Source organism: Rhopalosiphum padi, chromosome 1 (assembly GCF_020882245.1).
Source record: "Rhopalosiphum padi isolate XX-2018 chromosome 1, ASM2088224v1, whole genome shotgun sequence".
Taxonomy (NCBI): domain Eukaryota; kingdom Metazoa; phylum Arthropoda; class Insecta; order Hemiptera; family Aphididae; genus Rhopalosiphum; species Rhopalosiphum padi.
The window spans coordinates 23,353,126-23,366,687 of NC_083597.1; the positions used below are offsets into that span (position 1 = coordinate 23,353,126).

At 29.4% G+C, this 13,562-nt stretch overlaps 1 protein-coding gene across 11 annotated transcripts in view; it reads right to left on the reverse strand.

The window, feature by feature from the left end:
- Positions 1 to 773: 773 nt before the first annotated feature.
- The window catches only part of LOC132931778 (myosin-2 heavy chain), a 36,424-nt gene continuing 23,635 nt past the window's right edge, over positions 774 to 13,562 (reverse strand). For 10 of the 11 annotated variants that reach the window (XM_060997774.1, XM_060997769.1, XM_060997778.1 and 7 more), the window contains 11 exons: positions 13,398 to 13,550; positions 13,070 to 13,258; positions 12,659 to 12,798; positions 10,385 to 12,587; positions 9,854 to 10,111; positions 9,603 to 9,796; positions 9,438 to 9,540; positions 7,792 to 8,025; positions 6,890 to 7,038; positions 2,902 to 3,055; positions 774 to 2,794 (listed from right to left, as the gene is read on the reverse strand). In XM_060997774.1, the coding sequence (XP_060853757.1) occupies positions 2,735 to 2,794; positions 2,902 to 3,055; positions 6,890 to 7,038; positions 7,792 to 8,025; positions 9,438 to 9,540; positions 9,603 to 9,796; positions 9,854 to 10,111; positions 10,385 to 12,587; positions 12,659 to 12,798; positions 13,070 to 13,258; positions 13,398 to 13,550 (3,837 nt within the window). In that variant the 3' untranslated portion in view covers positions 774 to 2,734. Of the gene's footprint in view, positions 2,795 to 2,901; positions 3,056 to 6,889; positions 7,039 to 7,791; positions 8,026 to 8,328; positions 8,553 to 9,437; positions 9,541 to 9,602; positions 9,797 to 9,853; positions 10,112 to 10,384; positions 12,588 to 12,658; positions 12,799 to 13,069; positions 13,259 to 13,397; positions 13,551 to 13,562 lie in introns of those variants that run through there. The other variant, XM_060997779.1, reaches the window with a different exon arrangement.

Sequence of the window (13,562 nt, forward strand, 5' to 3'; positions counted from 1 at the left end):
GCACTCGCGGACACAGTATTAATGATTTTTGTTTCGGTTTCTACTCTTTTTTTTCTTCACGTATGCAGACAAATAGACAACGCACTACGCGCCACTACGATACTGCATATAGGTACGGGTACGCGTATATTATGTTATAAATAATATATTGTATACGCAGATACATGCACAGAATCGTCGACTCCAACACCATCACTTCCTTTGCTTTGTGCTCGGGTCCGTGGATAATATATAACATTCTTGAATACGCCTGCAACTACCTGCAACACCCGATATGCATACAAGTGTGTGTGTGTGTGTGTGTGTGTGTGTGTGTGTGTGTGTGTGTGTGTGTGTGTGTGCGCGTATATATTATGCTGTGTCCGCGACCAATATAATATATAATATAATAGTTATAATAGTAATATATGATGGAAGACTACACCACCCCCGCATGACACCGCGGTCGGTTCTTTTTGTGTGATTTTTGCACGAAAAACGCATCGCCGGCTCTATTATGCGGAGTACTACAAGAAAGGAGAGGACGGAGACGACGACGACGACGACGACGACGATAATAATGTAATATATTATAATAATATAATGGATCGGCGGTGTGGGACGCGGGCACCATTGGCAGGCAGATAATATATAATATACCCCAAATGCACATATACACACACACACAATATAATAACGAGACACGACCCTGCTGTTGCAGCCAGTCGCCGTCATCGTGGGAAAGCAAAATATACAGGACGTAATATACGGGTGGAAAAAATTTGAAATAAAAATCGTTTAATTTTTTAACTTTATTCATATGAACACAATTCCATATTTTTATGATATAACAATGATTCATAAAATTTTAACCATAACATATAATATTTAACATAATCGCACATAGTCTCCCTACTATAATACCTATATAATATTTTGTATAATATAATATTGTATATAATATAAATTATTATTGGTTATTTTTTTTTCGCCGTAAGTCCCAAACGCGCGCGTCTCCCACAGTGGTTATTACAATATCATTATTATACTGACAATGTACACGAAAGGCCGATACGCAATACGAGATGGATTTTTCATTTGCAAACAAATTGTCTTGTGGTTTTTGCGTTAGGCAATAATAAACGAATAACAGGGCGGTGCGCGGGCGCCCGCTGCACTCATCGGTGGATAACACACATCTCACCTACGTAAATATTGCTTGCACGCGAGGCGTGTGTGTGACTGAGCGAACGTGTATCATTTGTGTTGGTCTAAATATTATCGCTATACGTCTGTAACCTACGAAAAAAAAATAGCCTCACGACGATTCTATAACAACTATAAATATATGTTTAATGTATATATATATATACGTTTCAATAATACACATTTCTTTATTCGTGCTGGTTCGACAAAACGACACTATATATATTATATTATTAATATAGGTGGACAAATTAAAAAAAAAAGTACAAACAATCGATTGAATATGAATTACACTTCTTTGATTTTTTTTATTGTTTTTTTTTTTTTTTTTTTGTATAGAACACAAGAGTAGGATAAAAAGGCCAAGCGATGGAATATTATACTCGAATGAATCTGTGTATGACAAAGTCGGGAGTGTTTTTACGCGATAAGTTATTATTTAGTAGTATTATATTTTATTATATATTATTAATTATATTCATTAAGCTAACCGTATTATTTATAGTATTAGAAATAGTTTTAATAATTTGCATACAAAATTATTCTTAACATTGTGGCTTATGTATCATAATATTATATTATTTTGTGCTTGTTTTTGTTAAAAAAAAAAAAGATTTTATTCGATTTCGTTTAGCGAAAAACAGCAACAATTTGTAATAATTAATATAATTTTTGTTTGTATTTACAATCCTTAAACGCACAAATAGATTGTGTAATAAAAGACGACGATCTGCGCGTGTAAAATTAGAAAAAGAAACGATCAAGTGTACGATTATTAGCAGTTCCCACGAGTCATTCGTTAAGTATATCAATAACAACGTCCAAATTTATAAATTCAATAATATCAACGCATTCATAATAACATTATTAAATAGACGATTAAAAACACGGTGAAACGTAGGAAACATCATATAATTCGTGGACGTTTCCATAAAAAAGATCCGCTTCAATACTGAGTATAGATGTCTTCGCGAGGGACGTTTTTTTGCAGCGCAAATCGCGGGCAGGTAAGTTTTACAGGTATTATAAAATATGTATATAAGTATATCTGTTAGTCGATTTTTTGCACGACCTAATCGCCATAACAATATTAAAAATTAATTGTTTTTCGGTAAAAAAAAATACCACGGAGTAAAATCGCGACCGATAAAAATCATTTTTCTCTTAATGGCTATAGTAATAATTTATCTGAAACACGGTTCGTTACGGTCGAGAATCAAAATGCACGTTAATAAATATTATTAAACATAATTTTAACTTTTTCGAAAGTGATGCATAGTGAAAAATAGAAAAAAGTATAAAAAAAAATATACATAATATTATATACTAGTATTTGATAAAATAGTTAAATTCTAAAAAGTATTATATTTAAGTAGACATTTAAAAATGATAATCATATATAGGAACTAATGCGGGACAGGTTTATAGTTTTTGGATAGACTAGTCTGAAATTAGGTAGGAAAACAAAGATAGTTTATCAACCAAACCTAATATTCATAGTAGACTAACCTAAACGACAACATTATAATTCATAACAATTACGTATATTTCAATAATTGTTGCTTTTCGCGTTCGCTGTCTCTTGGAGGAGTTCAATGGCCGTTTCGGTCTGAAACAAAAATAATATATAGTTACATATACTGTTTTTTGGCAAAGAAAACGCATAGACCAGGTACATATTATTAATTTTGTTTTTTTTTATTTATTTAAACTCACTTCTTCGTGTAGACGTTTTATCAGTCGGGCCTTGTCGGCTTTTAACTTGTCGATCACATCAGTCTGTTTGACCGTATAGCGACGTATATCATTGAATTCTAATAGCGCTAGATGTGCATCTTTTTCACTTATAGCGGATTCCAAGGCTTCTTGTCTGAAAAATGAAAATGTTTAATATAATAATAATAATTATTATTATAATATACCATATCATATTAAGTTTAGACAAAACCTAATTATTAGAAGGTCATTTTTCAACATGTATTTGTTTTGAAGAAGTCAACGCAGACATACATAAGGTGTTTTATTCGTCTATATAGAAATATAATAATACTATACATAAGCATTCCGACGGTTGTAAATTCCGCCCGAAATGAATAGGTAAAAATAAGGTCTATATAATATAGCTAGTAAATTCCTCCTGAGAAAATATACAGGTACAAAAGGTAATTTGTAAATTCCACTCCACCCAAAAAAAAAAAATAAATATTTTTTCAATCGTGGTATAAAAAGGTACTTATACTGTTCAAACATTAGGATTAAATGTAGAATATAAAACCGAAATCTCGACCATTAAAAATTGGATAGATAATTAAATGTTTCGAATTAGTTTAGTACCCCAAATGGTTTTTTTATTACTTTGAAGTATTTTTGACAAGTTCTAAGCCAAATGACCATAGATTAACACATTTTCAGATTATTTATTAAATAATTTTATTTTTCTCCAAATATGTAGGCTACTGCTACAGCAGATTTAAACAAACCAATTAAAACTTGTGAATAATTTCATAAACTTAGTAAATTCAATTAGAAAATTACATACAAATAAAAAGTATAAATGAACAACATAAGTATTAACATAAGTAAGAAAATTCAAAATACAAATATATAATATAATATGCCAAATATATTTAGAAAATATAAAAACAACGAAATATTTATGGATAAATATATATGGAAAAAGTGGTTTATTATTATGGGCATTTTAACAAAAAAAAAAAAAAAAATGTAATAATAATAACAGAATCTTAGTCTGATTATATTTTGACTCATCTTTATTATTATTATTATTAATATTATTTAATTATACACGCACACAACTACTATGATTTTTACGATTTTTATAAATTATGTATGACATATGTGATAATTTTTTACTTGAAATTTATATTCGTTTAAATACTTATAATGATTAATCTATGTTACTATGTGCTATTATTATTATTGATGTCGTATCAATAATAATATCAATGATATGAATATAATATATATTTTATAATTTGTGCTTTAACTTTGACTTTTGAGTAATAAATGTATTATATTAAGAACCATAAAACTACTATTTTGTAGAAAATACACGGTTTTGATTGTAAAATACAAAACAAACTAATTTTAAACTTTTGAATTTCATCAATAAGAACTCATCATATATATATAATATTATGTGTTTATTAACTATAGATTTTTGCGGGTGGAATTTATATGCGCCCAAGTATTCAGTTTACATCACAGATTGTATGAATCTTACGGTTTATTCAAAAGTATTATTTTACCAAGTTAAAAATCAGGTGCGGACATATGCCTAACAGCTAATAAAATTGACTTGTAGCAAGTTTTGAAATAATATCAAAACACTTCTATTGCTATATATTATTATATTCTTAAAAACAAACTTCCCAATCGGCTGGCGTTAAACATTAGATCATTTATCTACCGATTCGGCCATCTGAATAATATTATTGTAATGATCATAACACCTATAAATAATTTATCATTCTTATTATTATCCGACGATATCGACCAAGCGAACGATGATGGTAATAATAATACTACACGTTTCTCACAACCCGAGTGCTAAAACAATATTCTACGTCTGCAAGGTCTATACCGCCGTGCCGTCCGCGTATTTGGCCGAGTTGCATTATTTCTGATGTACAACGACAGTACGTATTAGGCGCGTATACGGCGACTATATTATTATTATATTTATTATAGCACTCTATTGTCGCGTCGCAGCACGCGATCGTTGGAGATACGTGGCCGCCGAACAATGGCGAAGGGTCACGGTTACGGAATATTCCGGACATTCCGTCACCACACGTCCGACTTACGTTATTTCTCTTTTTATTTTTTTTTTGTGATTTACCGATAAGGTCGACGATAACGTCGTCGCCCCGACGAGTGTGTTGCACAGTCGCACCACGACCACTATATGCAGAATCGTCAAAGACTATATTCTATAATAATATTCGGATCTGTATATAGATAGGTATATAGTCGTCGTCCGAGTATGTTCTACGTTCGGAGACCTTCAAAGTCTTTGACTTTTAAACGTCGAAATATTATCTTTTATAAATGTATAGTATAGAGAAAAGTGTGTCAATGTTTCGAAATTAAAACGTCAAAAACGCCAATTAAACATTCATTATTTTCTAGTAAGAGGGTGGATATAAATCGTTAAACGACAATTACTATGTAATATTCACTTTTCGTTAAAATCCAACCACGAACGGTATATGACCGTTCAAAATCGTACGCTGTATCGCGGGTGTCTCATCGTTCCCATTTTTGTTCTAAGTATACATACCTATAAAGTATAAAGTATAACGCATACCTAGGTATATGTTTACAATTAATCATTAATGTAAGACATAGCAAAAACTGTTATGCGCAAGAAAGAACCGAGAAGGCTACAGTCTCAATTAAGAATCGAAATTTTCACCACAGCATACAAAAAGGAGAAGTTTGGCTGGGAAATATAGTTTTTATTTTTTAGATATCGGAACTACAAAAAAAGTTATTTAAGTTTGAAAAACACAAAAATAATAGATATTGAAACAATAAGAATTATTTTTCGTATATACCTAAGTTATAAAAAAAATATAAAAACCAAATTTTACAGAATAGCAATGTTCTCAAATGTATTGTACATCGATTTGGAGTCTTATAACTATCACTATAGCCAAACTGCCAAAATGGTTCTATCCCTCGCAAAACAGATTTTGCTATGTTTTACATTTGTAATACGGAGACAAAACATGTGGACGTAGCGTACTCTAAATAATATTTGTGCCGGTGGGTGGTATACTTAGGTATATCGTAAACGACGTAAACCCATCTCACCATTTTAATAGTTGAGTTTTGGTTTATTTTTCGAATTTGAAATTGTCTCATCAATAATAATGGACTAATGCGGTAGGTTGGGTATTAGGCACTATCAGTCTCACGACGATAAGTCCATGTTAAATTTCGGTTTCGATATGCGCGAAGGGTACCCAAGGGATATTCACACCAATTCACGTGTGCACTGTTTTCAAGATCGATATAGTGCCGGTTGCGAGTCGTATTTTTATTATATGCATGTGTTCGAGTGTCGGATTTCATTGCAAGCTATGCATGCAGCTACAGTAATAATGGTTATAATGAATTTTATTATTATTATGACCGAATTATATAATACGCTTGTATACACCTACTACAGGCTACGATAAAATCTAAACCACTGTATGGCAAGCTTAGACTTTAAAATTAACGTTTTTTTTTTTATTTTTTAAGTGTAGTACCGAAAAAATGTAATGTGTAGTAAATATATATTATTATATATATAAATATAAATATGGATTTTTGAATAAATACTATTACAATTTGATGAATAGGTTTTTATGGAACTGTTAAATTAAAATAAAATGATTTATCGTTTTTTTTAATCATACATATTAGAAACGTTAATATAATTTTTTACGTTTTTTATGTACTACGCATTGTTTATATTTAAAGAGTGTGATAAAAAGAAAGGTTTCAGTAAAATTTAATCGTTGTATACTGGCTCTAATAAATACTAAATAATATACTTTTACTATTTTTTACATTTTTGGGCTATTTTTAACTAATTATTTATTTCATACAAGCTACAACTATTAATTTTGTAGATTGTCTTATGTACATTAAAATATTGGGGACAAATATTTTTGTTGTTTTACTCAATTACCTCAACTGTGATAACTCTTGAAGTTTCTTTCGTCTTTCAGATTGAAGACTGAATAGCTGTTCTTCTAACGCCTCCAGTCTCTTGTACAGCCCACGACAATTTTTGCATTGGTTTTCTGCCAAAGACAATCGCTCTTCCAATCCACAGACCTATTTAAGACAAACAGTCGTTATTATTTGTCCGTGTATTTTTAACTTATTATGATTGCTATATAAAGACAATCTCTTTAAAAAATATTCATAAAACCTACCGTTCAATATTAAGATTGAATAAAAAAATAATTATCGTTTCAAAGAAAGTGTCATTGCACTATTTAAAAAAAATTAAAGAAAAATATTTTGTTAAATTTAACAAAAGTATAATATTACTACATTATAATATTACATTTTGTTTACGTCTAATACACCATAATAATGTGTTACGCCGTAATACACTCGTAATAGGCAACTAAACATACTCAAACAAATATGGCGTGTTAGAAACCATTTTATTATAAAATGCAACATTCATAAATAGTTATTTAAATCTACTTCATAATTTTATTATTTAGATTCGAGTGATTTAAATAAAAAATACTCGTTATTATACCATTTCTCATGACACTATTTGGGTTTATTTATCGACAATTATTATTTTAGTTATAGGCGTATTATCTATTACATTAATATTATTTAAATTATTATTTTAGTTATAGACGTATTATCTATTACGATAATATTATTTAAAATATGTTATAACTATTTCTTGTATTTGAAAACAATATTGTTTTCAACAATTTGCTCAAAATTGAAAATTGAGAAAAACAATAAGTATAGGTACCTTAAAAATAATAGGACAATTTTTTATTTTATTATAAATGGACCACTCCGTGATTGTCTGTGATAATTTATTGTAGTTAATACCTGATCCTGAATGTCCTTTCGTTTGATCTGTTCTTGGAACAAGTCTTCCTCGCGTTCTGATATGATCGTTACGCTCTCTTTTAGCGCTTCCTGAAGTTCTTCAATATGATCGTTTTTAAGTTGTATTACGTCCAGCAATTCTTCTAGTTCTTCAGCGAACTTACGTTCTAATTCACATTTAACGTGTTCAAAGTTACCGAGTAGCGTTCCGACGTCCTCTGGTATATCTATATTCTACGGGAATGGACGTATGGGGATTGGAGTAATAATAACAAAAAAATAAATATAGAAAAACAAAACAATGGTAACTACAAAAATAAAAGTTCAACAGCTGGCCCATCTTCTAAAAACAATTATCCGGATTATAACACTTTCTTTCCGTTAGATTAAATAAATATTTACATTATTATAATATTATAATATAATTATTAAGTATGAAATTAGTTCAATATTAAAACCGCAGTAGCGAATTTAACGAGGTAATATTTATGTATGTACAATTTTTGTGATATAAATAAAAATAAAAACACAAAAAAATAAAATGAAACGAAAACAATTATTTTATAATAGTTAGTAAATAAATTAGTTTTTTCAAACTTAACTAAATTGTGACAGCACAAACGGTTTACTTTTTATAATTGAAATAAGTCTTATAATGAGATATGATTTAAGTAAAAAATAAAACAAATTAAAAAAATAATTATTTGTTTTTTTTTTTTGGTTTATTGGAATAGTCCTTTCAAAAAGGTTGCTGGGCCAGGCTGTATACGCAATAGTAAATAAAACAAAAAATAAAACAAAACAAGTGGAAAGATCAAGGAAAGATAAGATAAATAATTTTGGGTTAATACAATTGTTATCATGTTAGTTAGAATATTCAAATTATTATAAAACGACGCCATACGAGTTATTATAGTTAAAATGTGTGTCTATGAGTATATTTAGAACATATTATGTACTTTTCATTCCTACATTTTATGTAGGTTATTTTGTATTTTATACTTGATTTGTATTAATACAAGAAAGAAAATGAGATACATTTTTAAAGATGTTTTGAAAAATGTAAGTTTTAGTGCTTAATAATTTTTGAATAGTTTGTGTTTGATATGATTAAAAGTGTTCTAATGAATGTTGTTTTATTCATTTTTAAACGAACATTATTTTATCAAAAAAATAAATTTGCTTTCTTTTTTAAAGGCTCTTACCATAATACGTAAAAAAAAATATATATATATATTTTAAATTTTAATTTACCAGTTTACATTATACGTAGATGTGATATTAATGAAAGAAAATAAGTTATATGATGTGGTTATCGTGTAGTTTTATTTATTTTTAAAGAATAGTTTTTATTAATAATTGTATACTTTAATTAAAATTTAAGAAAAAAAGTTGTAGTTTTATACAAATTAAAAAGTTACCACGGTAAGTAATATAATATCCGTTTACTTTTATTTCCAGTAAATTCAATGGTACCTATCTTAAAAAGTTTTTAGTTTTATTAATTGTATAGATTTTAGTGGTAATTTAAGTAATAAAGTGTCATTTCAAACTTAAGACAAATGGCCATTTTATTAGTAAAAGCATTTATTATGGCCATCATCTTACTAACGGCGTCGTTTTCAAATTAGCTTATTCGACGTTACCTCTTCGTCTTTTTTTGGCTGTCTTGAAGTGTGTGATTGCTGCTGTTGCTGTTGAGATGATGGGTGTGGAACTCTCATCTTAGGTTGTGCATTTTTCAACGCTCTAAAAATGTTTGAATACATTTAAATATGATCACGAAATAAAAATGGGTGTAATGTACGTACTCTTGCAATTCTCTGATTTGTTTTTCTTTCGCATTTTGTTCTTCCTGACCCATTTGCACTACTTGTAACAGCCTTTCCATGTCTGTCTGAGATCTACTCGCCTCGTCCTTAGATTTTTCCAATTCTTTTTGTAAGCTTTCAATCTGGCTTTGCAGTCTTTTAATTACATCACTGTCACCGGCTTGCGACTTGCCCTGAAATATTATCATTTTAAAAATTAAAAATTACCTTGAAACAGTAATACAACTTACTTTGTTTATTTGAGACTCCAAGAGATCCAAATTTTCTTTTCGTTTCTTTAACTTAGCGTCCAATTCCGCTACGTGTTTTTCTTTTTCTTCTAACTGTCTCGATCTGCCATCGACACTTTTTCTAAGTTCTTCAAGTTGTCGACGTTGTGCTTCTAATTGTCTTTTCTGTTCCTCTAATTGTGCTTTTAATGAGTTTGTTTCTTCGCTCGACTTTGATGCTATTACATGAGCTTTTTTCTGGGCTTCTTGTAATTCAAGCTAATAATAATAATTAAAAATGCATTAATAAGTATAAAATAATATAAATTATAAAATATAAAATAGTAGTAAAAAATGGGGGAAAAAATAATAACGAAGAAGAGTAAAAAGTTTATTAATACAAAAATAGGTACATTCAAATAATAATAATAATAATAATAATAATAATAATAATAATAATATTAATAATTATTCATTTTTCTAGTAAATTATAAAGTTGTATGATTGGGATGAAAATAATAGTACAAGGTAGATATAAACCAGTTGGCCAACCTGCTTCTTCTCAAGTTCGTTTCGAATCTGTTGATTTTGATGTGATACTTTATCTTTTTCCAAAGCAAGATTTTTGAGCTCACTCTGAGTATGGTCTAGTTCGTCCAAGAGTTTTCTTACGTCTTCTTTCAATGCATTATCGTTTGACGTTGCAGATACTTGAAGTTGTTTTTCTAATGTTGCAACTTTAGCAGTATATTCGTCTGTTTTTCGTTTACTCTCTGTCTGAAGGGCTTGTAGTTGTTTTTTGAGTTCGGCCATAGCAGTTTCTTTTGTGTTTATCTGTTGTTGTGCAGATTGTAATTTCTTTTGGAGTTCTTCAGTCATCATGCGTTGTGCATCCATCGATTTCTGTAAATTAGATCTTTCACTATCGACACCTTGGTCACGCTCTCTTAACGCCACTTGCATTTGTTGTATTGCCTGCTGAAGAGTTTTCGTTTCTTGTTCTTTGATTGCTAAGTTTTGTCTACAAGTATCCAACTCTTTATCTTTTGTTCTTATTAGATCTCTTAAACGGGAAGAGTCTTGCTCGTTGTTCTGTTTGGCACTCGTGTCTTGATTTCTGAGCTCAGCCTTTAATCGTTTAACTTCATCCTTTTCTATTTCCAAACTTCTTTCAGAAGCTTGCAACTTGTCTTGGCATTGTAACAACACTGACTGAGACTTCTTTAACATGTTTATTAACTCATCTCTTTCAGAAGTTACTTTTTTCAAGTCACCGTCAAGTTTGGACATTTGTTTTTGTGATTCTTCCAAACGTCTCTCACTATTTTTCATCTGTTTTAAAAGCTCTTCTCTCTCTGTTAGTATGATACTAGAGCTATCTAGTCGTGATTTCCATTCTTGTAATTGTTTTTCTTTAACTTCGAGTTTTTCTTTAAGAATTTCTTTTTCTCTCAACGCTTGATTCAGATCTTGTTGGACCTTTACAATATTTTCTTTTACATGAAGTTCAGAATTAGATAAAGACATTTGCTGTTGCTCTAATGCTCGTTTGACTTGATGTAGCTCAGTCTCTAATTTTAATTTATCTTCAGAAATCCTATGACATTTTGCTTGACTTTGTTCAAGGCGGTCTCGTAATCGATCTTCAGACATCGTACGGTCGAAATCTCCAAAGTCTTTACATGTACTTTGTGACCTTCCTAACACTGGTTTATCTCTCATAAACCTATCGTAATCTCTTTCTGGTTTGAATTGTATCAATTCAGCTTCAACTCGAACTAAATCGGTTTTCAATTTTTCATTTTCCTTCTTAAGTTTATCTACATCCATTTGGGTTCTATAAAGTTCCATTTCAGTTTTCTCATGTGACTGTTTTGTTTTTGCGTAACGGTCTTTAGTTCTTTCTAGATCAAAACTATTTTGCTCTCCAACTGTAGCAATTTCTATCCTTAATTTGTCATTATCTGTTACTAGTTTATCACATTTCATTTGTAACTTTTCGTGATCCAATATAAACTTTTCGTTTTCTTTTTTAAATTTAGAATATTCTGATTTACTCTTTTCCAATTCCAAGTTTATATCATGTATTTTATCTTCTAATTTTTTACATGTTGACTGCAGTTTCTCTGATTTTTCCATTTCTTGAGTATATTTAGTTCTAAACACTTCTAATTCTTCTTTCATTCTTTCTTGTTGCCTAACTGAATATCTTTCAGCTTCATCTCTAAAAGTAGATGCCTGTGTTTTATACAATTCAATATCCGATTGTGACTTTTTGTAATCTATCATTAGTTTGTTATACTTTTCGGATATTTTTTCCAATTCAATTGAAAGTTTATTTACATCCTTCTGTTGGTCTTCGAGTAACACTTGCGTTTTAGAAACTTGGGAATGAGCTCTTTCCATTTCGTATGCGTTATTCATAGCTTCTGTCTGTAGTTTATCTCTTTCTGCTGACAGCCTTCTTACGTCCATTTGTAATTTATCACACCGTTCTTTCATTATGTCCAAGTTATTCATTAAGTGATCTTTTTCGTCTTTGAATTTGTCTTCTACGTCTTTAGTTCTTTCTAATTGTATTATTAGTCTGTCATATGATTCCTGTAACTCTTGTATTTCTGATTTGGATTTCCTTTGATCATCCCTAGCTTTCATTGCATGCAGCTGTAGTTTTTCCATTTCTAATTTAACATCATCTCTTTCATTCTCGACAGTTTCTAAAGATTTCTTTACTTGATATAATTCATTTTGTATTCTATAAAAAAAAAAAAAATGAAAATAGTATTTTTTGTTATAAATGTATAACTATTACTATATAATTGTTACCTATCGTATTTTTCCATAACTCTATCCAATTCATCTTTAGCACTATTTTTGTCTTGTACTGCTTCATACATTGCTTTCTGACACTTTTCTACTTTTTCTTTTTGCAAATCAACTTCATTTATAGCATCTTCCTTTTCAAGCTGAAAATAGAAAATAAAATAAAAATTTGAACAGTTGATGATAATAATAGCTATTAAAAAATGCAAATTTACTAAAAGTCAATTTTTACATATATCTGAATTTTTATACATTTTTAAATCAATTAAAATGTACTGGTATGTGGATTAATAATATTTAAACCAGGAGCAGAAATGTTTTAATTCATTTGATTTTTTGATCAACTTTTAGTTTGAAAAATTGTATATAAAAGTGTCTGATTAATATTGATTTCTTATTATACTAAATAAGTACCTGTGTTTTTTTAAACATCGATTGTGCCTTCTCAAATCTTTCTTCAGTGAGATCAAGTTCAGCTTGGATTTTTTCTTTTTCTCTCTGGTACTTCATTATTTGTGAATGGAATAGATCAGCGTCATTTTTATTTTTCTCACTGTCGTCTAACAATTGATTTTTCTCTTTTTGTAATCTGGCTACCATCGACTACAAAAATACAGAAAATATACATAATAATTTATAATAATAAAATAATAATAATAATAGTAAATAATAATATAATATAATATAATATTATATTATTATTTTCATAATATATTTATTTAATTTACTACATTGCATTTACTTGGCTGATTTCGTATTTAGCCTTTAAGTTTTCGAACTCGCTTTGAATAGTTTCCTTGTCTTTTTGTAAACGTGCTGCTTGTCCAAGTGATTTGTCTAGTTGTGTTTGAACATTAGTAAGTTCAAACGTATTTTGTTCCTTTTCAATATGCCACTAGATGCAATA